Source organism: Dermacentor silvarum, chromosome 9 (genome assembly GCF_013339745.2).
Source record: "Dermacentor silvarum isolate Dsil-2018 chromosome 9, BIME_Dsil_1.4, whole genome shotgun sequence".
In the NCBI taxonomy this organism is placed as follows: domain Eukaryota; kingdom Metazoa; phylum Arthropoda; class Arachnida; order Ixodida; family Ixodidae; genus Dermacentor; species Dermacentor silvarum.
Genome location: NC_051162.1, coordinates 32339201 through 32363843, shown reverse-complemented (window position 1 = coordinate 32363843; position 24643 = coordinate 32339201). Strand labels below are relative to the sequence as shown.

The 24643-nt window shown below is 42.8% G+C and overlaps 1 protein-coding gene across 1 annotated transcript; it reads left to right on the top strand.

Moving 5' to 3' along the window:
- The first annotated feature begins 21303 nt into the window (after positions 1-21303).
- Positions 21304-23232, top strand: LOC125939811 (BEN domain-containing protein 5-like). The gene is made up of 4 exons (XM_049655257.1): positions 21304-21412; positions 22264-22338; positions 22582-22702; positions 23199-23232. The coding sequence occupies exons 1-4, from the start codon at positions 21304-21306 to the stop codon at positions 23230-23232; spliced, it is 339 nt and encodes a 112-aa protein (XP_049511214.1).
- The last annotated feature ends 1411 nt before the right edge of the window (positions 23233-24643 follow it).

Below are 24643 nucleotides of genomic sequence, written 5' to 3'. Positions count from 1 at the left end.
CAACATCTATTATCACTGTTGCTCTGACAAAACAGACTAACTATTTTCGTGAACAGAAATGGGATGAAGGAACAGATAGCCACCCTGAAATGAAAGAATCCCAAGAAGGGAACGTCTGGTGTGCCGACAGTGAGAAAAAAGCTTCTGCTGTGCACAGCTCTTGTGCCCTGCACAAAACTACTTAGTACTTTAGCATTTGCCCATAAAAATGGTTTACAGTTGCAGCTTAATGAAGCATTTCTTCACAGGTAACAAGGCACACAGTTAACTAACATTGTATCATTGGCTAAGCCACGTACCATTAGGTTCGACTTAAATACGAGCTTAAACAAATCATCTCACAAGCTTGAATTCCTCTGCGTGGCAACATGAAAAAGCAGTTATTTCTTATTCACTTTTACACATTAGTACTGTGCTGTTTTCTTGAGATGGTGCTTTTTCTGTCTTATTCTTGTGCTTCTTATTCTTATCTTTTTGTCTATGTACTATGTCTAGCGTTGTTTTCTTTTTTTGTTTGCTATTTTCCAACGGTTTTAGATTATGTTGCTTATGTGAATACCGCTCTATTTCCATTAATTTCTTACTATTATGCCCCCTTAGCCAATGCATCATGCAGCTTACGAGGCTTTTAAGAATATTTATTAAATGAATGAATAAATAAATAATGCTTATCGGATGACCACAGGAAGAAACAAACAAGCAAACAAAAAGCAAACAAACACAAAAACAATACAAATACAGAGATTGCTTTGCATTTCCCTTTTAGCTAATGCCGGAAATAGTAACAGAAAATATCTGAAGATATTGGTTTGTCACCAAATGTGTCAAGAGGGGACGGGGCTGCCCTGTCAGTACAGGTACAAACACAATGTTGTCCAAATTAAATAATTGCCCATCCCTCACGTAAGACCCCATGCCTGGGGTATTTGAGGTATTATTAAATAAAATTTAAACACAAGCAAAGAAATGTTGGCCCAACAATGGTGCTGTTCACAAGGATTCATAAATGGTGGTCGGTCAGGGGCAGGGCTGTCGATCGATTGGCGGGATGCCCTTGTCTAGCTTGTTGACTTCGATGACGACTGGGTCGTACAGCTTATCCTGGCTGAGATGCACCAGCTGGCACTTCTGAAGACCTGCACGAGAAGCAGCTGCCATGAATTTAGGAGCACCTGGTAGTTTTGTAACTCATGCATTTTAAAAGGCTGTTGGCCCTAGATCCAAATAACTATGCTATCTTGTTCACTGCAACAGCATAAGCACAGTCTGTACTTTGTTTTACCCTACCAGTGACAAACAATGCCACCAGTCCAGTGCGGCAAAGTTGGCATTTTATGTTAGGTATCGTAGCAGACGCATACTACCAGCCCAAGTATGAGAACACAGTTTTAACTCCATTGATATCACACTAATATACTAGCGCAAAACTTGGAAAGTACACACACATACACAAAAGTGTGGTTTTTATTTTTTCAGTAATATATACCATTCCTCACCAAATAAATGAATACAGAGTCTTGAGAGAGTGCTAAACCAGTCCAAACTTGTTTGTTGTTGCCATTTGGTGTCCCTTTAGTGTCACAATTTAAAAACAATCACGCAATGCTACAAACTGGAGCTGATGGGCTCCAGCACCTGATGAGCCTGCTCTGGCTCATCAGGTGCTGCCTGTTCTTCTGGAATCGGCAGCCGGTCTTCCTCAGCCCCTGTACACACCAAGATTCGCATGAGCAACCGGTCTTCCTCAGCCCCTGTACACACCAAGATTCGCATGAGCAACAGTGGCCAGGGAGTGCCAACTCCTGAATGCTGACTTCCCATCAGGCCCACAGGGTTTCTCGCAATGCAGCCCAGAGGAAAATCTGGTGCCACCGTGGACGCGAAACTGTAGAAAGGGTGCTGTCATTCCATGGGAACCTCGGGATATGAAAGGTTTGGCTTGTATTGAATGTGGCATGGCCTGAAACATGGCCAGGAATGTGGAAACGGAGCTTACTTGGAATTAAGTCTTCATAACAAGAGCTGGATCTAAATACATGTGGGCCTAAAAGCAGGCTTTCGCAGTAAAAAAAATCAAAATATACGGCATTGAAACTGGTGCAGCGTGACCACAGATCTTTTTTGTCTTCCTTCCAATTTCAGCAGTCTGGCCATACTGTTAACGTCAAGCAGAAATGCTGACATCCTAGCATGAGTGCTTACGTTTTAAAAAAAGAAAGAAAACTCTTGCATAATCACAACATAAAAACATCATATATTTGCATGCAGTTCTAGCCCAAATAAAATATGGGGCACAACTTCAAGGCAACCAGGCTCTACACGAAAGAATGGTGAAACCTTGAAACTTGTTTATCTGGTGGCCTTAGATGATGATTTATTAGTACGCCCTTTGAAATGGGGCAGCGACAAATAGTCACCTAGCCTGCTTGAGCTAATCAAGTGATCTATTGATATTTGTCAGTCTAGCATCTTGTCTACATCACTTAACAAGTTTCTGTCTTCCTTAATACCTCTACATCTACCCTGCATTGTATTTATATATTTAGCGAAGTTATGTGTTGCATTCTTATCAGATGTTTGAGGCAGTGCCCCCTGGGTATTCTTAAGGAACACTTGTAGGATCCAAGACACTCAGTTATGTTTACAACAATCCTAACATATAGTTAGGCTCATATAGTTTCCTTCCGCTGCGTGCATGAGCTCGCAGCAGTTTTGCTCGTGGTTTTAAGCATGAAATCGATCCGGACAACATTAACCAGGTTTTAAGAAGGGTTTCCACACAAGTAAGGTATGGTGAAGAAGTTTTTGTACCTACAAGCTAAGTTGGAAATCAAACCCCCAATACCTTACTACAAATAAATTTTGTTGCAGCAAACAGTCACAACAGGACTGCTACAGATGATCAGGAAACAAGCTGTGAGTACATGAGACCAGGTGGGTGCATCAGTGCCACTTCATCATTGCTGAGTTAAGAATTTCTTCAAAATGCAGATGAAGAGAGTTCGAGTTTGCACAGCACGGGAAGACAATCTCACGTCTTGAGAAAGTCGTCACTACTTTTACAACAATACAAGAAAAACAAGATGAAAAAAAGTGAAAGTTAAGTATTGGGAAACAGGCTCTTTGGTTCAGAAGCCTGTGGGGAAAGGCTCGATTGTCATTTACGATCTGGCATCTGCTGGACATTTTTGGTGTGTTGTGGTCTCGAGTTAAGGCAGAGCCACGTACTTATTGTGCAAAAGATTTGTGGCACCAGTGCCGCCTCCTGTACTACGAGTGAGTGCGCGAGTTTAGGATAACCCTCTAGCACACCCAGCATAGGAAATAGTGCAGACACAAGGAAAAAACAGATGCAAACAAGCACTGTTTGTTCCTCTCTAAGCCATCACTGGCACTGCTAACCATGTTGAGCCCACTTGTTTATCTTGGAACTCTGGATGGGTTCCAACACTTGCTTCTTCAGGGGACTAAATACTAGATAGTAAAGCGTAACGGAGAGGGGGACATCTATTTATCTGTCTTTTTGCAAAGCTGGAAATCAAGGCCGTTTTTTGAAGACGACATCCAAGTCAAGAACGATGCAGGCTACTTTGGTATCCAAACAAGATGGCAGCTATGCAGCCTACCTTTACACTCACCGGAAAGATTGCTTGCCTTGAGCTTGCACACAAGATGTAGTAACATTTTATTGTGCACTTGAAGCAAGCCCCATCGTGTTTTTTGGGGGAGGGGGTTGCACACAGAATGTGTTGATTACAGCGGGGCCATTCCTATTTTGTAGTTAATTTTTTTCTGACTTGAGGTAGTGTCAAGCTATAGTGACAGGTTCCAATATTTGGGCCGAAAGCTGTCGTCTAGCCATCAAATTATACTGGCTTCAATGCTGGCAAGGATTGGAGCACACCTTCTCGTGCTGTTTCCCTAATACGGTTAGAGAGGCCAACCAAATAAAGCACGGGGTTTTACAGTTACTACGTGAAACAAGCCTCCATGCTTTTATGTATAGTATTTCATTACAACATCATGACACGTGGCAACCCCTGCAAAATTAATAAAGAAATAAAACAGGGAGCCAGCTGAGCATTGTACTCACTGGCAGAAGAGGCGTGTTGCAGTGATGGCTCCCTGGCCTCTTCCAGGCTGTGTTTCTCCTGAGCCTATGGCGCCTCCTGCACAGAAAGAGGGCGCTGCTAAGTGCCAGCACAGCTTGCACTCATGTTCTCAGCACTTAAACATAGCTTTATTCTTAAAGACTGTAACAGTACAAACAAAAAGGTGCATAAATGAAGGGAGACAGACATAAGGGCCAACTCACAGATGAGGCTTTGCGAGTCAGTGCTACGCACTGGTTGCTACGGGTAAACAAACTACAGCTTCCTATACCAGTCGTAACATATCCTTGTAAGCCAGGGTTTGCCTTGTGTCCTCCCAATCTGTGCATATCTTATCGTGCCATAAGCCTGCGGACATGTCACAGAGAGAAGGCATCTCCGGTCTTTCCAGAAAGACACTAATCACAAGGGCCAGCAAATGAATCTTGTGGAACATAATTACACTAATTATCATAAGAACATGGGAAGTTCACGTAGTGTCACTTAGTGCTTGCAGTTTCTGTCATTACACAAGCCCTGCTCTTTTGGCAGGGCATCTGGGCTACAATCAAAAGCAAGGATAAAATATCATGCAGATCCCATGCACTGTAGGAGTCAATCTTCTATAAAATATTTTGTGGATCATCTAGTCTCATTTGGGGTATAACATAGTGCTACCAGATGATGCAACGTGTCCTGAGGGAAGCAGTTGTATGCGTGTGAGGAGAATATGTGCGACGATGAAATGACAACAGTATCCTGGCGAAGAAGGCATGACATAGATGACAGCAATATCAGTGATCACAGTGGCATAGTAACAATTAAATGACAATGAATGTGACATCTTTTACATCATCTGTTGTATTCTGTTCCCCACTCCTTACTGATGCCACCAACCATGCGAGATAGACAGATGTACAGCTACCCTCACAATGTCACTAGAAGAGGCAAAGATTGCTGCAACTTAAGAACCGCAGCAAAGTAGAAATTTGAACAAGATGGTGACATATTATGGTGAAGCAACTCGATGAACATAGAAGACAGCTTAAGGACACAACAATGACTACCAAAGCGACGATTCTTATAGTGGGAACTACAACATCTTGGGCTTAAACATTGTTTATACATTTATTAAATATACTTACATAATACAATGCAAAGGAAGTGGGTTAACGTCATAAAAAATGTGTTAGAGGAACACACAGCACTTATACAATGCTAGCAATACAGACAGTAGTGTAGCGAGTAAATGACCAAAACACTTTGAATGAAACCAAACCATTTGTGTATACAGGTAGCCATTTTTGGGTGCATTTTCTACAGGAATTTAAATGTTCCTTGCTTGAAAGCAAGCTACCACATACACTGGAACATAAGTTGTAGATATTTTTTTGAAAGCAGCAGGCTAATGTCGCCCCTCGTCTTATATGGTAATCTTACGCAAAATTTTGTGTCTGCCAACCTATCGCACACATGTTGGTGAGCCAGTAGCGCACCCAGGATCTCTGTAAGGGGGGGGTTGACAGTTTGCCAATACCATCTAAACAGCACTAATTTCGATTTTTTTCACGGGAAATTGTCAAAAAAATGCGCTTTTTTGCGAGTGTGCAGACGATTGCGCGTCTTACATCTTAGTTGCAGCACTCAAATGCGTAAGGAATGAAAAGGGGTTAAACAAAAGGGGGGCTTAAGTCGGCCTCAGGGGGGGGTTACAACCCCCGAATCCCCCCCCGTCGGTGCGCCACTGTGGTGAGCACATAGTGATAGCTGTATTCGTATACAAACGTGATTGCTGGCATGATTTCTTCTTTTGTTGATGTGTCTTCCTGTGTGTACTCTTCGAATCGGCCTCATGTGTGTGTGTTTTTGTGAGTGATGAGTATCCACACATGCAGACAGTTTTCAGCAGTGTTTAAATGTTGTAGATGTTGCCTAAGTGAATGGCAACATGGTGATTCAGTGCCACTTTAGCATTTGTAGAAAAAGGTTGCTATCGATATTGGTGGGTGCAAAAAGGGAAACTGTTGGCTTGCAAACTGAGTGAAATGTCATTGCGTGAGCATCGCGCAGTGCATCCACATCATGAGGACGCACTTGGGGACTTTGTGCAGGAGCTTCGTGTGAGCTCGCTACCAGTGACAGTGCCTTTGTTATAATATGTGCGTGTCACTCAATTTTCTTTGCAGTTGTGTTTTATTGCGATAGCAACTATACGGATACTCTAAAGCATATTTCTGCCGTCGGCGTTGCCGTGAGGTTCCGTATGACATCAATGGTGATGAAATCGTCCCCACGCTCCGACTTATGTGCGAGTGAAAGGGCACGAGGGACGCGCGCTTTCAAGGGGAGCGAACGCACGTTCTCCGCCATGCTCCCTGAAGGGCTGCAGAATTAAGAGTCTCTTTTCTCCTTTACAATCACCATAAACTATAGAGAGTAAATGAGACTTCTTCCGTCGCGCAAAAGGCCGTGGGGGGACGGGAGGGAGGGAGGGGAGGCGACGTTTAGCTGCGGCACCAAATGCGTATTTATACGGTGAAAACGTCGCGAGGCGAGAAGGTCGGTAAGATTTCCAACACTGCACGATGAGTGTCCCATTCTGATCTCGTCGAAAACCTCCGAGCCGCCCCCAGAGGCACCGGCAACAGTCACCAATGCCACGCGCATTCGGTGCGAACGCGGGTAAAACGCCGATGGTGTCGACAACAGTTCTGCGCGTTGCTGGTGCTGCTGCATGTCCAAGTTTACACAGCTGATAAAACTGCTATCCTTACTCTGTATAGCTCTCTACTAATTTGCTATCGCAATTGATGCTTTGCCTTTCGGGTGAAACTGCGACAAATTTTCTTCCACTTCACCGTAAAGGGTTGACCTATATGCCAGTTTATATGGTACATAACATAAAAAAAGGAAAAACAAAATCAATACTCACAACAAGAACAGTTGAAAACATGGCAAGGAAAAAGAGAGTAATCAGTTATAATACAATACTGCCGATCAGGCGGTTTCAATGTTAGATGCATACAAAATGAATTAATATACAAAAGTATTTGAGCAACAAAATAAACAACTGACCTTATATTCACAATCAATTCAAGAAGAGTGATAAATTGTTGACAAATTTACTATGCGAAGTCGGTGGTGATCGACTTTATGGAACCATTACCTCGAGATGTAAGTTTACTGCACAGGGATATACATGTTAACTACAAGCTACATGAATTCATTGCTGTCACAATCAACGTGCGACAACATAGTGCGGCTGTTGCAAAAAAAAAGGTCAGAAGCTGGTAGTCATTACTGTGGTTTAAATCTGCATCCAGTGTCCACACTGTTCCTCTGCCATAACAACCTGTATATTCACCTGCACTTCAAGCCTGGCTTGAGGTCCCTCTTTAGCCATTTGCTCAGGAACTAACTCGGACACTGGCTCTGGCTAAGGAACTGCACAACAGGAACACAACAGCTTTACTTGCCGGGTGTAAGTCGCCTTATCTGCACACTTGGTCCTAATTATAAATGCATCTTCTGCTGCCAAGAGCTCAAAATTTGCGGTGTAACCGCTTGTGGGCAAGTCCTTAAGGTATACAGTAAAGAGAGCAAAATTAAACCAGTTAATAATGGTCAGGTATTGTTTCAGCGCACTTGTTTTTTCATGAACTTGGTGAGATAAGGTTTATTACTAGTGTAAAAAAATCGAGGCCACACATCTCTTTCCTGAATGTCAATCTGAAACCTTGGCAGCAGGAAAGTTCGGTAGACTTGTGTGCTTGGCTACTTTAGAATGCAATCTAGAACATCTTACTGATAAACATTTAAGAAGACTGGAGTATATACGCTGTCAGAATCTGACTTCAAGGTGGCATTACCACGTGTCATGCATTCTTTCTGGCTTAGCAAAACCCCTCTCATAATGGCCACTTTTCAATCGTGCAACGTAGTTCACTAACACAGCACGACTTGGCATGCCTGCTTAGTATGTACTATCTGCATTGGAGAGAGGGCTGCATACTACAGTATACAAAGACATAGAATAACCTGGCACATGCGCACGTCTGCACCATGAGTGCATCATAGACTAATACAAAGTGAAAGAGGCGACGAAGAAGAGGCCTTGACTGCAGGAGCTACAACTTATTTGGTGAGTCTTGCCATACAATTAGATTCTATTGGAGCAAACTACACAAAAAACAAAGAAGAAAACGAAGAAAACATTACATGCTGCTATATCTGATATACTCGTTTGGCGATCCTACGCAGTCATCTCGCACGACCTCGCAAACACTATATTTGGGCATACGATAGGGTCATCTTGTCACGGCCAGTGATGCCTGTCATCTCATCTTTTGCTCAAGAAACGCGAAAGCCACATTTTATTCTTGGAGAATGCTAGCACACTTGGAAGTAGAAAAAATCGAGAAGTCATAGACAAAGTGACAGGAAGGTGGCTGGCCACCTTCCTGTCACTTTGTCTATGTCTTCTTCTCGATTTTTTCTACTTCCAAGTTTGCTGGCATTCTCCAAGTATAACCATGTACCAACTAGCCCAACAAGCCACTCTCATGACCAAATTTTATTGGATGAGCAATGTGGCTCGTACGACGGTGCTGCACCTCATGCACGTGAAAAATGGCTAATTATTCATTTTGAACACTGCAGTACAGATGCTTTAAATTATCTTGACTGCTAATTTAAAGCTGCTGCACTTGGAACAGTGGCAACGGCCACACAATGGCCATGTTCAGTGTAGTCTGTGCAGTGAACGCTGCATTCCATGTTACGCACTTCCACGCACCTTACAACAGGAACTGTCCACGTAGACACAGTGATTGCTTAGTAGCATGCAGCAGTAGCTCAGCATCTCAAATGTATCAATGAAGGTACATTGCAGAAGCAGCACATAACATACAAACACGCAGGCTAATACAGCCTGCCAGCGTCTGTGCCCCATGATTGGCAGCTGAAAACCCACCTCGCTGAACACAGGCTTGCGCTACAGCCCTGTCATGTGTGCACACTTATATTACACAGGCCATATGTGTTTAGGCTGTACATTTCCTAGAATATAGATAACATACATTCCAAGCAATATAATACACAACAATGAGAAATGTTATAAATCAGTTTAAACCCGCAATATATTATTTGAAAACCTCGCACTCTTGTTAATTTAGTGGAAAAAGATGGAGAAAATGAAGACCACCTTTCCTCTTTTAATTCTGCGCTGAAAGCTCAGACGTCAATGCGACGTCACAAATTTTAAATTATTTCCTGACATTTTGACTGTTTTGGCAATGGAAAAGTTATCTAAGCTTGTCACGTTATGTCTTTGGTTGTTTTAGAACACAGTATATAATTTAGTAGTTTTTAGAATGCAGTATATAATTTAGTACTTGCCAGCAGATATATAGTTTAACTAAACCAGCCTTAGACACTGTAAAAATCTATAGCATCACAGTGGACCAGTGCGGAAACATCATGGCAATGTTTCCAACTTTGTGTAATTTTCACATTTTCCCTTGCTTGCCAAAACTTCCTCTCATAGTAAGGATTCGCAGTCAAAAAAAACCATTGGCACCCATTGGAAATTCCAATTGGTCCCAAGTGGTCTCAATTGGCCCCAGTTGGTGCGACCCATTATTCAACAGGTTTGAAATGGATGGTCTGAAATGTCCAATTGAAATGCTAACCTGCGGGCTCTAACCAATTGGTCATTTAGTCACCAATGGGATGCACCAATTGGCCAATTGGTGAGCAAAAGGAAGCACCAATTGGGCAACTGGTAGGTTGCTATTCCAGTTGGACCATTTGGTTTTACCAATTAGAAATGCATTCCTGGTGGTTCTCGAATAATATGTGCTCAATTGGTCAGCAATGGGATGCACCAATTGGTCGTAATGGGAAGCACCAGTTGCAGGTGCATTCTCACATAAGACATCTTGCAGTTGATTCACTGTTAGCCGTCATGTAAAATACTGCTGTAAATTTATGTAATACTAATTAATATGACACTCCAATGCATTGTCTAGTGTATTTTGGAATTATTTCAAGATGCATCTAAATAGTTATTGTGCCAAATAATGAAAAATCTCCCAATACATGTCCCAATATCGCTATGACAATCAATTAGTTTTATTAATGTCCCATACCATTGTCACATGTACACTTTGCATCTTCCAATTGGTATATGCTATAAAAAAATAGTGCGGAGGTATTAAATGTCGCAAACATCAATGGCAAAATTACCACTTTATGCAAACTGTAGAAATGAGCACAAGGAAGACCTTTGTATTTTTCACTAATGTAGTTTATTTCAACTTCATGCACTGTGCACTTTAAAATATCTAAATTCAACAAATCTCTCAATAGTCATATGTACATAGACAAGGAAATTCACATACATTGAACAGAAATATAAAAAACATTCTATGAGCTGGGTAAAATGTTAGTGCATGCAGTACACTCAAAAAAATTAATTTCACAACATTGAACCCGATACATCATAGTCTGATTCACATTCTGAATACAAGAAGCAATACCGTAAAATTCCGAGCAAGCGCCCCCCCCCCCCCCTCTAGCAAGTCGAAAGACGCCAAAATTCAAGATGGCAACGACAAAATTTTCCCGCAAAAAAAAAGCGCAGTGGGAATGGGCTTTCCTGGAATGGCGCGGAAATTTGAAATTAGCAGTGCAGTTAGGGGGGGGGGGCTCTTGCACGGGTGGGGGCGCTTGCTCGGAATTTTACGGTATACATATTCCATTCCAAATGTTCATGCAACATTAAAAATATCATTTCACAAACTATCAGACATATCAGTGCGGTCACCTTCAACATACACTACCGGGTGCACGAGGTACTTGAGAACACTATTCCTTATCGCCATAGACACCAGCAGGCTCATCATATCTATCTAGGCATGCGTCTTCTTGTTGGTTGACCCCTTATCATTTATACTGCGCAGTTTGTTCGAAGATGGAAGCATACAGGTTGACGCAGAAAATGAAACGCCATGCACTCCTCGTCGCCCCGGCCGCACACCACAGCGACTTGGAAACTGCCACCTTTCTGAACATGGCGAAGTCTTTCGTTTACAAGGTGAGGACAGAACTGATGTGTTCTGTCGGTGACGTGCCATCTGGCAAAAAGGAAAAAGCACAGTCAGCTGTCAGACGTTGTCCGAACCCCTGATTTTCTCCGGCGGCTGCAAGTCATCGTGAGTGACGACCCAGGGAAGTCAATGCGGGCCATTGCAAAGTCGACTGTCAGGCTCGCTGTGCACGAGGACTTGAGGTACCATTTGTATGTCTCAAGGAGGGGGCAATTCATGTCCGATCAAACTCGGGAGAATCGTCTGCTCCGGTCCAAGTGCTTGCTAAGCAAGCTGAAGATACCTGAGGAGCCTGGAATGCTCTGGTTTTTTTCACATGAAAAGGAAAAGGACCAAGACCAAAAAGTTAACCACCGTAAAGATGGTGGCTTTTTGCAAGCGCTGATGAGGTGCCTACAGTGATGCACTCAAAATTTCCCTGCGATGGGGTTAGCTGTCGTCAGCAACGAGGGCGACATCATGCAGCCACTTTTTTGCAGGAGGACTCTGCATTAATGCTGCCATGTACGTGCTTGCCACTGTTATAAAGCCCAGGATAGAGACTGTTTCGAAAGGAAGACCTTATGTCTTTCAGCAAGATTCAGCTCCCGCCCACACCGCCTGCGTCACCCAGGAGTGGCTGGTTGACAACTTCTACGACCACGTTACTCCCAACTTTTGGCCTCCTAGTTCTCCAGATTTGAATCTGCTCAACTACTATGTCTGAGGCGTCATTGAGAGAGAGGCCAACAAACAGCCATTTAATACAAAAGACTCGCTGAAGACCGCCATTTCTGACTCAATGGCCAACATCTCTAAGGACCACCTGATCCGTGCATGCAGCCATTTCAGAAGCCAAATTGAATTGGTTATTGATGCGGATGGCAGATTCATTGAGTAATCGTGGAAATAAACCAAAGAGAAGTATTTCCCAAAGTTTGGTGAAAATGTCTATTTTTGCTCGAGATATTTTTCTCTGCCTGAAGCCAACATTGTGTTCTCCAATACCTCGTGCATCCGGTATATTAGGCATAATACATTTATTCATTTGTTTACAGATACTGTGGACATAAAAGTAGCACTGCAGGAGCAGGTACAAGAAAATTAAAGTTAGAAATCACATACACGCAACATACAAGGAAAATTTGCCACAAGAACAATTTATGACATTGTACAAGCGCAAACAGTTACTGATGAAAAGAAAAATGGAAATTAACCCACAATGTGTTGTTCAACCTCTTGTATGCACTCTTTGGTCGGCTTATATTTAAGCAAACCATCCAGTTTGTGCTACAGTACTATGCTCTCAGTACATGTAAATGGGGCAATAATGGGACAATCTTTAGTAGGCGAGTTATACGTGTTTTGAAAGTGGAGGGATCAGTGAGATAGGTGCATCTACGTCGGAGGACAAGGGAACAACCTTGTGCAGCATAAGGCACCGATGAGAGAAGCACTAAAGAGGCAAGGGTTGTAAAGAGAGATTGAATGTGCAATGGCAATGAGAAGTAGTTATCATATTGGCTAAAGATAAATCTAGCTGCTCTTTTGTGGACGGACTCGAGTTGCTTCAAGTCGGAGGAATGGCAAGGTGACCAAACTGATGACGCCTCTAAAATTGGCTTTACTAATGTTCTACAGGGCAGTTGCATTCTTTTGTTGGAACACTTTGCATTGGGAGTATGTTAAAGAAGCCCAGGTGGTCTAAATTAATCAAGAGTCCGCCACTACACCATGCCTCTTAACCAGAAAGTGGTTTCAGCACGTAAAGCGCCAGAATTGAATTTTTCTTGAATGAGTTAGAGTGCATTTTAGGTAACCAAGCTAACGAAGTACCTAAAGAAAAAAAATTAAATTATGGGGTTTTACGTGCCAAAACCAGTTCTGATTATGAGGCACGCCGTAGTGAGGGACTCCGGAAATTTGGACCACCTGGGGTTCTTTACGTGCACCTAAATCTAAGTACACGGGTGTTTTCGCATTTCGCCCCCATAACGAAGTACCTGCGAGCATACCAAGTATGGTTGTGCCACTAATGCTATTGCTGGTAGCACCGTTGGAGGTCCACTTCTGTTAAGTGCTTTAGCTGTTGCTATGTCCTCTTTTTGAATTGTCAAAATGCCACCCGCAATTTCATCAAACCAAATGTTTCCGATGTAACAAACATTCTGCAGTTGGTGAGCACAAGAGAAGGCATACAATTAAAGGGACACAGAACTGTCCAGAACATGTAATGAGAAGTTGGTGGAAATGAAAAGACGTGATTTATATTGAGAGAATTGAGCATGCTGTTCGCTATTTAAATGGAATCAATTCTAAATTGGCGCTGATAATCTCAAAAAGCGGTAAGTGGTACGACCTGGTCGGAAACCTTAGTACGTGAGCTGTATCCAATCATAGATTGCTGTGCTTAAGTCGGCTGCCTTTAGGTGCACCATACTTACTGTTTAAAATCCTAATCTTTATATTACATTCTATTTCTATATGCTTATTAAAAGTTTAAAAATGTTCACGCTAATAAGAGATGCTGCCTTCGTGGCAACAACTGAAATGGCAGAGCTGTGGCATCTTTCTCTTATCACATTTTCCAGTATATTTCAATTGTACAAGTACATCCTCACTGCAGATTGAAAAACTTATAAAAATGTTTACCATTGCAGGTTAGGACACTCTGAGATATAAACTTTTTGTCTAAAAAAACAGGCACCACAAAATTGGTTGCTAGTCCCTTTAATGTTTACACCTTCATGCGAGGTGGTGGGGTGCCCTGACCTTGCATCATCGTTGGTGTCCTCAGAGACTTCCAAAAATGCGGGACACATTTGAATTTTTCCTTTAGGGTATCCTTTCTATAGGCTTTTCACGTTTTATGTATTGCTGCCTCTTTTCCTGATTTCACAGAAAATTTGATACTGATCTTTTGTTCCATCTCATCATCATCATCAGCCTATTTATGTCCACTGCAGGACGAAGGCCTTTCCCTGTGATTTCCAATTACCCCTGTCATGCGCTAGCTGATTCCAACTTGCGCCTGCAAATTTCCTATCTTCATCACCCCACCTAGTTTTCTGCCGTCCTCGACTGCGCTTTCCTTCTCTTGGTATCCATTCTGTAACTCTAATGGTCCACCGGTTATCCATCCTACGCATTACATGGCCTGCCCAGCTCCATTTCTTCTGCTTAATGCCAACTAGAATAACGGCCATCCCCCGTTTGTTTTCTAATCCACACCGCTCTCTTCCTGTCTCTTAACGTTAGGTCTAACATTTTTCGTTCCATCGCTCTTTGTGCCGTCTTTATCTTGTTCTCGAGCTTCTTTGTTAACCTCCAAGTTTATGCCCCATATGTTAGCACCGGTAGAGTGCAATGATTGTACTATCGTGCTCAGTATGAGCTACACCGCAGGAGCGCGTGGCCAAGCGCACTGCAAGGTTGTACAGTGGCGCCGATCGGGACATGTTTTCGAGTTAACAGGGGAGGGTTTGGCTGTTCCTGCAAGTGCACATCGCCTCCACTTGCTTGCTTTCACCCTCGCCTTCCTTTATTTTGAGAGCAAGGCTAGATATCACCTGTCTTGTGAAACTCGACTTGCCGAGCACAAAGTTTGGGCATCACACCACGGCGGCAGTTATCATTTTCGAAGCTAGTATCACCACAGGGTGAAGCGAAGCGAGGGTGAAAGCAAGTGGAGGCAATGTGCACTCACAGGAACAGCCAAAACCTTCCCTGATAACTCGGAAACATGTCCCGATCGCGCCACTGTACAACCTTACAGTGCGCTTGGCCACACGCTCCAGCGGTGTAGCTCATACTGAGCGTGATAGTACACTAATCTTTTCAACGACAGTGGTAAGCTCGCAGTCAGGATTTGGCAATGCCTGCCGTGTGCACTGCAGCCCAATTTTATTCTTCTGTAAATTTCTTTTTCATGATCAGGGTCCCCTGTGAGTAATTGACCTAGATAAACATACTCCTTTACAGACTCTAGAGGCCGACTGGCGATCCTGAATTCTTGTTCCATCTATTTGTGCATAATGCTGTGGCAAAAGTTCGGACACACAGGAGCACAGAAATAGACAACACAAGTGCTATTCAAAGTGTCAACGCGATGTGTTGTTTTGAGAAACACATGAAAAGTCCAAGACAAAATGGATTTCCACCAAAACTCTAGCCGCTACCACCGTAAAACTACAGTGTGAAAGAGCTTGGAACTGGAGATACATAAGTTTCTTCTAGCTCAATAAACACACAGACTTTGCAGATTTCTGCCAATTCAATTAACTCCATTCTTGTTGCCTGACCAACCACTTTCAAAAGATGCCTCATGGTTGTTGTCATGTACCTCAGAGAACACTTCAGCCTGCTGACTATGGCATATGCTCGTGAGTTGTTGTCGCATAGTACATGTTCAATGATGGCATATGAGCCACTGGAAAGCTGAACACAAGAGCTATTAGTCTTTTTGCTTTCAGCATACTTTTTGTTTGTGAGGATCGTCTTCTTTTTTAATACACGAGAAAATTCTTGAACATGGCCAGAAAGCTTCTCACGATTTTGCACCGATATGTCCCTTTGTACATATGGAGCTCCTCTACCAAAAAATGAATATCTCCAGACACTGACACTGCTTTCTGATTACAGTTTTATCGAAGGATGAAAGTAAGAGAGAATTTGAGGTGCTTCAGTTAGTTTTGTAAGCTCATGGACTGCACTCTGCATTTGCAGTGAGCGGCAGATTTGGTGGGGAATTCCATTTGTCGCTTTTACAATTGCCTTCAATGAACCATTTCCAGATTCGAATGGAAAGGCTGAATGGGACCACAGCGGCCCCCATTGGTGCACACTTTTGGCTAAATGGGTGACCTGGTGCATGTTCAAGGTCATTGATTCCTTGCCATAAAGAATCTCTGCTTTGATATGAAATTCCAGCAAATATTTTTCTGCAATTATAAGGTCGCAGGTGTGCAAATACTTCTCAAGGAGCAGATGCAAGCTTTCCACATGACATGCCCAGTGCTGCAAATATTTTTTTGCCAAGATCCCCTCAAGCACTGGAAGGCTGTAAAAAAGAATCCAGTTTTCCAACTCCTTAGCTTTCCACCACTTCCTTTCTTTCAAGGACCTGGGCATTCTTTTCACTTCTCTTGGAGGTGCTAATGAGAGCAACTGTTGATTTATAATTTTTAGGTGGCGACCTATGTAAAATTCACGTCCAGTTTCATCCAGCCATAAATCCAAGAACTGACGTCCTAGGCCTAGCAGGATACAGTGCATGTAGTCTGGTGCAAATCCAGACACTATGTTGAACTGTTGCAAATTTATAAGGGGTGATACTGTTTTAACACCATGCACGGGGCTTCCATCCTTTAGTGCTGTTTCCATATCCCGCAGCATTTGCTTTTCTGTGCGCTCAACTGGTTCATTTTGTTGCACAGGATATTTCAATGTCCCTGCAATTCTTTCTCCCTGTTGCAGACACCAGTTGCACCCATAATAACCATTGAATTTCATTATCCCCTGCATGGGTGCTCTTTCAACTGAGTCTACAGCACAACAGATACAAAAGGCCTTAAAAACCTTTTCTTCCCCTTCATGCTCAAGCAGGAACCCCTCTTCTCCAAGCTTATTCAGTGCATCTACAAAAGTGCCTTTAAACAATTCCCATATTGGGCTTTTCTTTTCCAAACCAGAGTGCTGCCAGCACAAGCTTGTTCATTCGCTGCTCCGGTGAAACCTCATTTATAATAAGTTGAACAGGCCAGATGGCAGTCCCACTAGATTTGAAAAGGGGTGTTCCATCAGTATTTAAGGTAAAACTGATCCTGTTGCCAGAGCCAATTGTAAAGGTAACAAACTCACGGTACAACTTTCCATCTGTAATGTCAGAGAAGGTGTCACAGGGTCTAAGCGATTTTGTAAGGTCAAGTATATTGCAGTCTTTGATGAGCTTTTGCACTTTTGATGGAATGTCTAACAGAACAAAGAATGGTGCATCTGCCATGGCAGAAACCTCAATGGCATGGCCGCACTTTGGACACTGAAGAGAAGTATTTGATTGAGAATGGCCTGCATGAACATAACACTTCGGACAAAAAAATGAAATGTCATTTTGGCCCCAACATTACTACATAACTTACCGAACATGTACTGTGAGTGAGGCAAAATCGGTCGCTCAAACATCAAATTAATCATTTCAATGAGGTTTGCAAGCGCTGTTAAGGACAAATTTGTTTTGAGTGCATATTTCATCACCACTAACAGAATGTCCCCCTTTGAAACTACAACTTTTTCGGTCACAATTTCCTTAAAGAAGTCAGTGAAATTTGCACTTGGCTGGGACATATGGCGTCTCTTCTTTGGCTGCTCATGACCCTGTAAAAAAGATGTTTATTTATGAATTTGTCGTATAATCCTCAGCCATGCCAACACTACTTATACAGTGTGCATATGAGAATGGCAAAGGTACAGGATAGATGAAAGCGAGCGACACAAATCTTTTCATCTGTCCCATGTCTTCCACGCCATTCAGAAGTATGCATGAACATCAGGCCACCGACTTCTCAATTTAATATTACATGCTTTTCATTTATGTCTGTTGCAGCCACACTTATAAATAGACCTGTTTTATTAAATTACAATATTTCCCTGATTGAATATATATCAAGGAATCAACAAAAACCCTACAGTGGCAAAGTAGGGCAAAAGCTCTTGTATGTTTCCATAAAAGAATACCATTCAAGGGGTCATTACACAACAACTTCAAACTTAGTTTATGCATTTTAGGATAAAGCACGTACATGTTCCACAAGAAGCTGGCAAAATTTGAGTGCATCTGGTGAACTAGAAATTAGCACATCTGAACCACACAGATGCCTGGCAAGACTGCATGAATGTTGCTTACCATGCTGTCATCGGATGCCTCACTTGAGTCGCAAAGCACATCCTCATCTAATTCTTCTGCATTCTGCAAGATATTGTGAAAGGTCAGCTTCAAACTAGGGTGCTGCTTTAGGGTAGCTACAATAATTAAGCACCGCCTCCTACCACTATGGCGAAATTATCGTGCGCTCTATCCATTCTCTAAAATTTCTAATCACTGCCACAAACTTAGTGTGCGTCAATGCTGCTTACCATGCTGTCATAGGATGCCTCACTCGAGTCGCAAGACACATGCTCATCTGGTTGTGTGATCTGCAAGAGATTTCGAGCCGTGAGCTTGAAGCTCATGTGCTGCACAAGCTGCCAGGGGACGATATTTTAAACATCTTGAGCAGCTGGTACGCGTATCACAAGCAGGGCGCGCACACGATTTGGCAAAAGTATTCACTATATAACCTTGAATGACCAAATTAATTACTTAAAGCGAAGTAAGGTACGTTCAACACATCTAAATCTAACAAAAAATCCGCGCTGAGCGCATACATACGTACATTTTCATTCAGAAGCAAAGCATCAATTCGCGCATATCCTTGCGTTGGAGCGATAGCATCCGCCGTTCTTGTGGTTTCCCCGTCGGGCCGAGACGTGCCTGCCTGATTTTCGGCAGCTGGACATACCTATTTATGTGAAAAAAGGAAAAGTGTAAGGGAGCTATATGTACTACATGCCAGCGAGTGCGCGTGTGCATGGTTGAACGACAGTCTTTACTTACCGCCACGCTCGCGAGCCGATGCCTGCTCACTGTCGACTTCGGCACTTCGAATTTTGCACCAGGGTGCAAAAATTTCTTATAGCGACCTCGTTTTTTGCACGGTTTAGAACAATTCATGGTTACTCATTCGAGATTGTCTGACGCACAACGAAGAAAACTGAACGCAAACGTCCCGACAAAAAGAAAACGAATAAGTAACCGTAGTTGCCAGCAATGCTGTATCGTTCGGTCAAACTTAGCAGCTTCAATATGATCACAAAAAAATTATGGTCACCATTCAATTATTAACTTTTGTACTGCATGTAAGACAGTAGTGAATATATGTAGAGTAACGTATTGTATTTTAACTTCTCATTGTAATTAATCGTTGCATTGCCTCGCTGTCAGCATTTTGTTTTCGTTTTTCTTTTTTCATGTCGTTGGTGTCATGCGCATCGTTATGGACACCCTGGTGTTGTTTTGTTGGCGGCGTGGAGGTGCTGCTATAAATGCAGATGCGCTTGCAAATTGCAATGCACTTTTATTTGTAATTTGGAAATGTTCGCGTACGCATACGTGAGGTATCTGGAGGATAAGCGATGCGCCCTTGTCGAAGTCGGCGATTTTCGCGACTTTGAAAAATGGGGGGAGGATATGGACGAAAAACACCTGAAGGCGACGGTGCACTGGGTGAAGTGGGTGTTTAAAGACGGCACTTCAGAATATTTTCCAGCCGAGATTCTTCACCTAGGAGGTAAGCTTTTTGTCTGCAGTGTGCACTTAGTCTCTTTAAATTACTTCAATTACTTACATAAAAGCATGTGTGCATGCTATGGTACCGCCATGTAAATTAACTTTTATGATCGCCGCTGCACAATTGCCAGCTGGGATGCTTATATATATTATGCAATCGTGCTATGTATAAGGCGCTTAGAGCACGTGGTGCGACTAGCTGTTACGCAAGTGCTTTGATGATAGCGTGCTTGCCGGCTTGTCGGTCGGCAGCTGGAGCACATGTTTGTCTTAATTACAATGTGCATGCAGGCGGTGTAGCGCGTCTCGATCCATATCGCAAACGGGAGAGGTCGATACGAATTAACTGCAAACGCCACGTCAATTATTGATCATTGCAATGTCGCCGCTTCCTTTTTTTCTGCTTCATCAAACGTAGCTACATACAGCTCCTAGCATGCTTTAGTGGCAGCTGGTTAGGTCGAGGGCATTTTCGCTATACACATAGTTGCGCGTTGGCGCTGCGAAAGCCTAGGCTTCTTGGCCTCGTGGACACGTGAGTTTGTCCTCTTTCCGTCTTTTCACGTTACGTGGCTACAGTACAATATTGTCAGCTGGGCGAACTAAAACTAAGGGAAATAAAGTTCACTAGGAATGCTGGGGGTGTAGTACTATTACTTGGATTAATTAAAGTGGCCTTGAAGGTATTCATGGCTTTGTATGGACCAATTCCAGCATCTGAAGCAGAAGTCCAAAAAAAGGTGAAGAGGGGACGCCTGAGATTCAGGCGTGTAATGCTTGAAGATGAAGAATGGGACTGTGAAGAGGAGGTATGTACGGCACACCATTTCAAGGTGCAAATTTGCTTTTTAATCTACGTATAAGATACAATTTTCTTTTCTTTCCCTTAAGCCACCACGAGAAAAAAAGCGCAAGAAACAAAAAGAAGCACTAAAAGAGGGCTTGCTGAAGCTTCTGGAAAAAAAGAAGCAGGCAATGGATGCTGGCAGCAGTCGCCATGACTGTGACGGAAAATGCTTGGCCGTAGAACAGCTTCAGCAAATGAAGGAACTGGCGGACAGGCAGAAAGATGAAATTAGAAAATTAAGGAAATTGAACGAAGCCTTTCAACAGAAAGTCATAACGCAAATGGAAGAGTTCAGTAAGCATTATTTGGTATTTATAATTGCAGTACTGTGATAGAGAAAAAAAATGCCTGCTTATGCCTGTAATTCTGATGTTCCAGTTCAAAATGCAAAAGCCACAGTGTCTGTGACACAGCCTGCTGAAATGGTGCCACCGACGACGCCACCACCGGTGCAAGGACACGCCGATTTGAATGGCAAGATGCCCCTGCCGCACCTGCCCTTTGGAGCCCTGCTTCCATGCCCCAAAAAACATCCGAAGTCCCTGGCCCTGAACACATGGTAAGATTTCTTTTTTAATGTGGTTGAATTCCTGTTCTAAAGCTTGCTAAACAAAGTTGGCACTAATACACATTAGCAAGAACAGCTTGACTAGTACAGTCGCATAAACTTTAGCAGGAAAATCAACACCTGTACATGTCGCTTTACTTGCCAATGTGCAATCTCGCTGTATTTTACAACCGTGACTGCTAAATTTTTTTCAGGCTCCTGATAATTCTCAGTGTTGCGAAATCATTTTTTCACCGCATGAAATAATTACAGTACAGTATGTGCAGGTTATTTGTGCGTATTCTGTGGCTACGCAGGTGGATATAGGCCAGGGATTGCGGATACCCATGGGAGCATGGAAACGAATACAGCTGCAGCCGAAGGATAGCCTCTTCGTGAAGGAGCTGGTAGTGGCGATCTGGGACCCAGCAGACTTGAAGGGTCGTTCCCTCCAAGGTAGGTTATCCAAGTCCTTAAACCAGTTGCACCCACTTGGCAGTACATCTGATGACGCAAATGTCGTCTACTTCCCATCGATCTGTGTGCATTCCTAAATATCTTGCAACACCCAGTTTATTATGAGATGTTTTTGCCATTACTGTGACGGTGCCAGTCTCTATTCAGCATTGGGCACAGTGCTTCCACATTCTAGTGTGTGGATACTCCCTGCATGCATGTGCTGCGCACAGAAGCCACAGAACATACAGGGACCACACTTGTCTCTTGTATCAGAATGCTGCAGGTAATCCTACCTTAATAAATTGAATTGCACAGTAATACGAGGCAATCCTCAATCTCCATGCTGGAGAGGCAGATTTCACTGTCTCGTTGCTTTCTGTCTTGCCTAAAATCCCACCACGCCGCTAGTAAAATCAACAGGCTTTGTCTCTGCATCCATAATGCAAGCCAGCTGTTCCCTTTGCCTGTACGAATGCATACGGACACAGAGCTAACAGATCAGCACATGGGGCCCAGTCGTTCATTTGTCCGATGCGCTGTTTTATTTTCCAAATCAAATAATTGGGGACCAAAATGCCATTATCGCTTTAATGGCATCGCATGTAAGGTAGGCAGGGCCAGGGGAAACTGTACCTTGTGGTGCCACTGACCGGTATGATCAATAGACATGAACTCTTCAAAATATGTTTATAAATTACATAGAGCATGTAAACTTGGCTCTCCCTACCAAACAAATGAATTAACTTGGCTACAAAGATTGTTCCAGCAACCCCCTTAATTGGGATAGAACTGGTTGTTGTGACATTTTTTATCTTTTGCTTGCTAATTTGCCTTTGCTATATTTCCAGGCAAGAACTGTCCGAGGTTCCCGGATCGCCCCCTAAAGGAACCTTTGACACCTTGGAAGGTGGCGGTGATGCGTGGTAAGTGAATGCAGCATTACATTTGTCGTACTTCTATTGCACAAAGTTTTTAGCCATTTACGGCTAAAGCTTTCTTGCATAAGTGAAAGTACTTTCAGCAGTTCAGGATCATTTTACTTTACTAGACTTGTTGGTTCACTTGTTGGTTCACCAAAAGCTGTTTGCATCATTTTAGTGCGCTGGACTGGTTGAAGGACTTGCTTTAACTTTGACTACCTATTTTACTGTTTTTTCTGATGACAGAATGTTACAAGGAGAGGCTGCTGCGGCTTGGTCTGCCTGCTGACCTACGGCAAAACAGCCTAAAAAGGATGAACCATTTTGTAGTCGAAAAGCTGGCCGATGTTGAGAAACAGGCCAAGAGGTGCATCAATTCATTCACTTTATCACTATTTTGTGCATGTTTGTAGCATTTACCCTGCTTTCATCTGTATGGCCAAACTGTTATGGAAGTTCAAGATAGTTGGCCTTGCTTAAATAAGGCACATCAGTGCATAGTAGACAAGGGACAACAGCAAAAATGAGACAAGTCTCATTTTTGCTGTCTCTGAATGTGCCGTTATTTACCTATATTCATACCCAACTATTCTGATATTTTTTGTTAACATACAGATTATGCGCCTCGCATGTAATTGCTTTGCAGTTTGTATTGAGTTGCACCTCAATAAAGGTGACTGGTCATGCATGCTTCTAAATGTATGCATTCCTTGTGAATGCATGCTTAGCTCTGTTTGCATTGCCAGCAGAACTAAGCAATGCATTCACAAGCAATGCATACATTTAGAAGCATGCATACTGGTTTTGGCATGTTTTCTACTGTGAGATTTTTACATTCACATGATGCTTAATCTCTTTTACAGGACTGAAAAGGCTGAGCCTTCTATGCAGCAATAAGCTTCCAGCAGAGAATGCCCTTGTACAGCACCTTGTGAAAATACAGCAGAGAACGCCCTCGACCATTGTACAGCACCTTGTGAAAATACACTTACTTTAACCTTGCCTTCGTGTTCGTGCTGTTTTGGGTAGCTATAGTGCACTTCACAGAACATTACTAGCATGTAATCCCAGTGCACTCAACTCCAGTGGTCTGACATCCATAAGTGAACAGGCCTGACCATGGATCTGTTCTAATGTCCATTTATAGTTTTCTGACCAAATTTATGGTTCTGGTGAGGTAAACAAGCTGGGCAAACACATTGGAATTTACATATTGATGGTGAAATATTCCAAAGCTTGTTGATGTGTCTCCAATGTGATTAACACTCCTGACCACTAAATGCAACAGGTCACACCCTTCAAAACTACTGGTGTTGCTAATGGGATAGATGGGTGTGACCACTTAACCAATTGGTAGCACAAATTGGTTAAGTTGGTTCGGCCCATTGAACACAACTGCAAGTCCAATTGGAACTAAAGGGTTTTGCCAATGGGTGCACTGGGTTCACCAACTAGTCTAATTGGTTAAACCATTTGGATTTTGATTGTCTAACCAATTGGTTTAGTTGGTTAGGCCCATTGAACACAACTGGAAGTCCAATTGGAACTGAATGGTTTTGCCAATGGGTGAACTTGGTTCACCGATTGATCCAATTGGTCACACCATTTGGATATGGATTGTTACCAATTGGTTATGTTGGTCAGGCCCATTCAAAACAGTTGGGGCAACCAATTGGACCCGCTGAATTTTTCCAATGGGTGTCCCAAAACCCCCACCCCAATTGGAAATTTCTCATTCATTCCAATTGGACCCAATTGGAAAATTTCCAATTGGTTTGGGTAACTTTTTTTTTGACTGGGTTGGCTGTCTTGCACAAGTGCAGCTCGCAAATACTTCATTTATTATTCCTTTACCACTGCACCTTTTGAGCATCAAACTCCTCAAATAAATAGATAATAAACAGATGTCAGATTGTAGTGACAGTGAAGGAAAAACAAAACAGTAGCAAAATTGTTAGTCATGAATTATGTCACAAATTTATTTGGCAAATTATGTCAAAAAGAACAAGTGACACTTAAAGCATGATAGCGGCGAGCACAATCGTTCAAATCCGGTTTATAGGTCAAACTCGTCGGCTACTTATACATGACCGATCACAGATTCCAGCGTAATCGCTGGTGCTACGTTCATTACAGAATGTACACCATTATTTGTGTTGTGCATGCAATTAACCTGGTTAAACAAGATTCTTTTGCTGCTGAACTGTCGACAGCATTCGGGAAAGTTCTGGTACATCTAGGCTCATTTCATGCCTAGCAGTAGCCACAGAGCATGAGAGCAACAGATTTCCCTCAAGACTCGGTCAGA

Excerpts from the sequence above, each read along its gene's own strand:
- LOC125939811 (XM_049655257.1), top strand. The coding sequence starts at position 21,304 with ATGGGAGCATGGAAACGAATACAGCTGCAGCCGAAGGATAGCCTCTTC. Across the intron at positions 21,413-22,263 it reads GAAGGGTCGTTCCCTCCAAG|GCAAGAACTGTCCGAGGTTC; the intron begins GTAGGTTATCCA and ends CTATATTTCCAG. Across the intron at positions 22,339-22,581 it reads GAAGGTGGCGGTGATGCGTG|AATGTTACAAGGAGAGGCTG; the intron begins GTAAGTGAATGC and ends TTCTGATGACAG.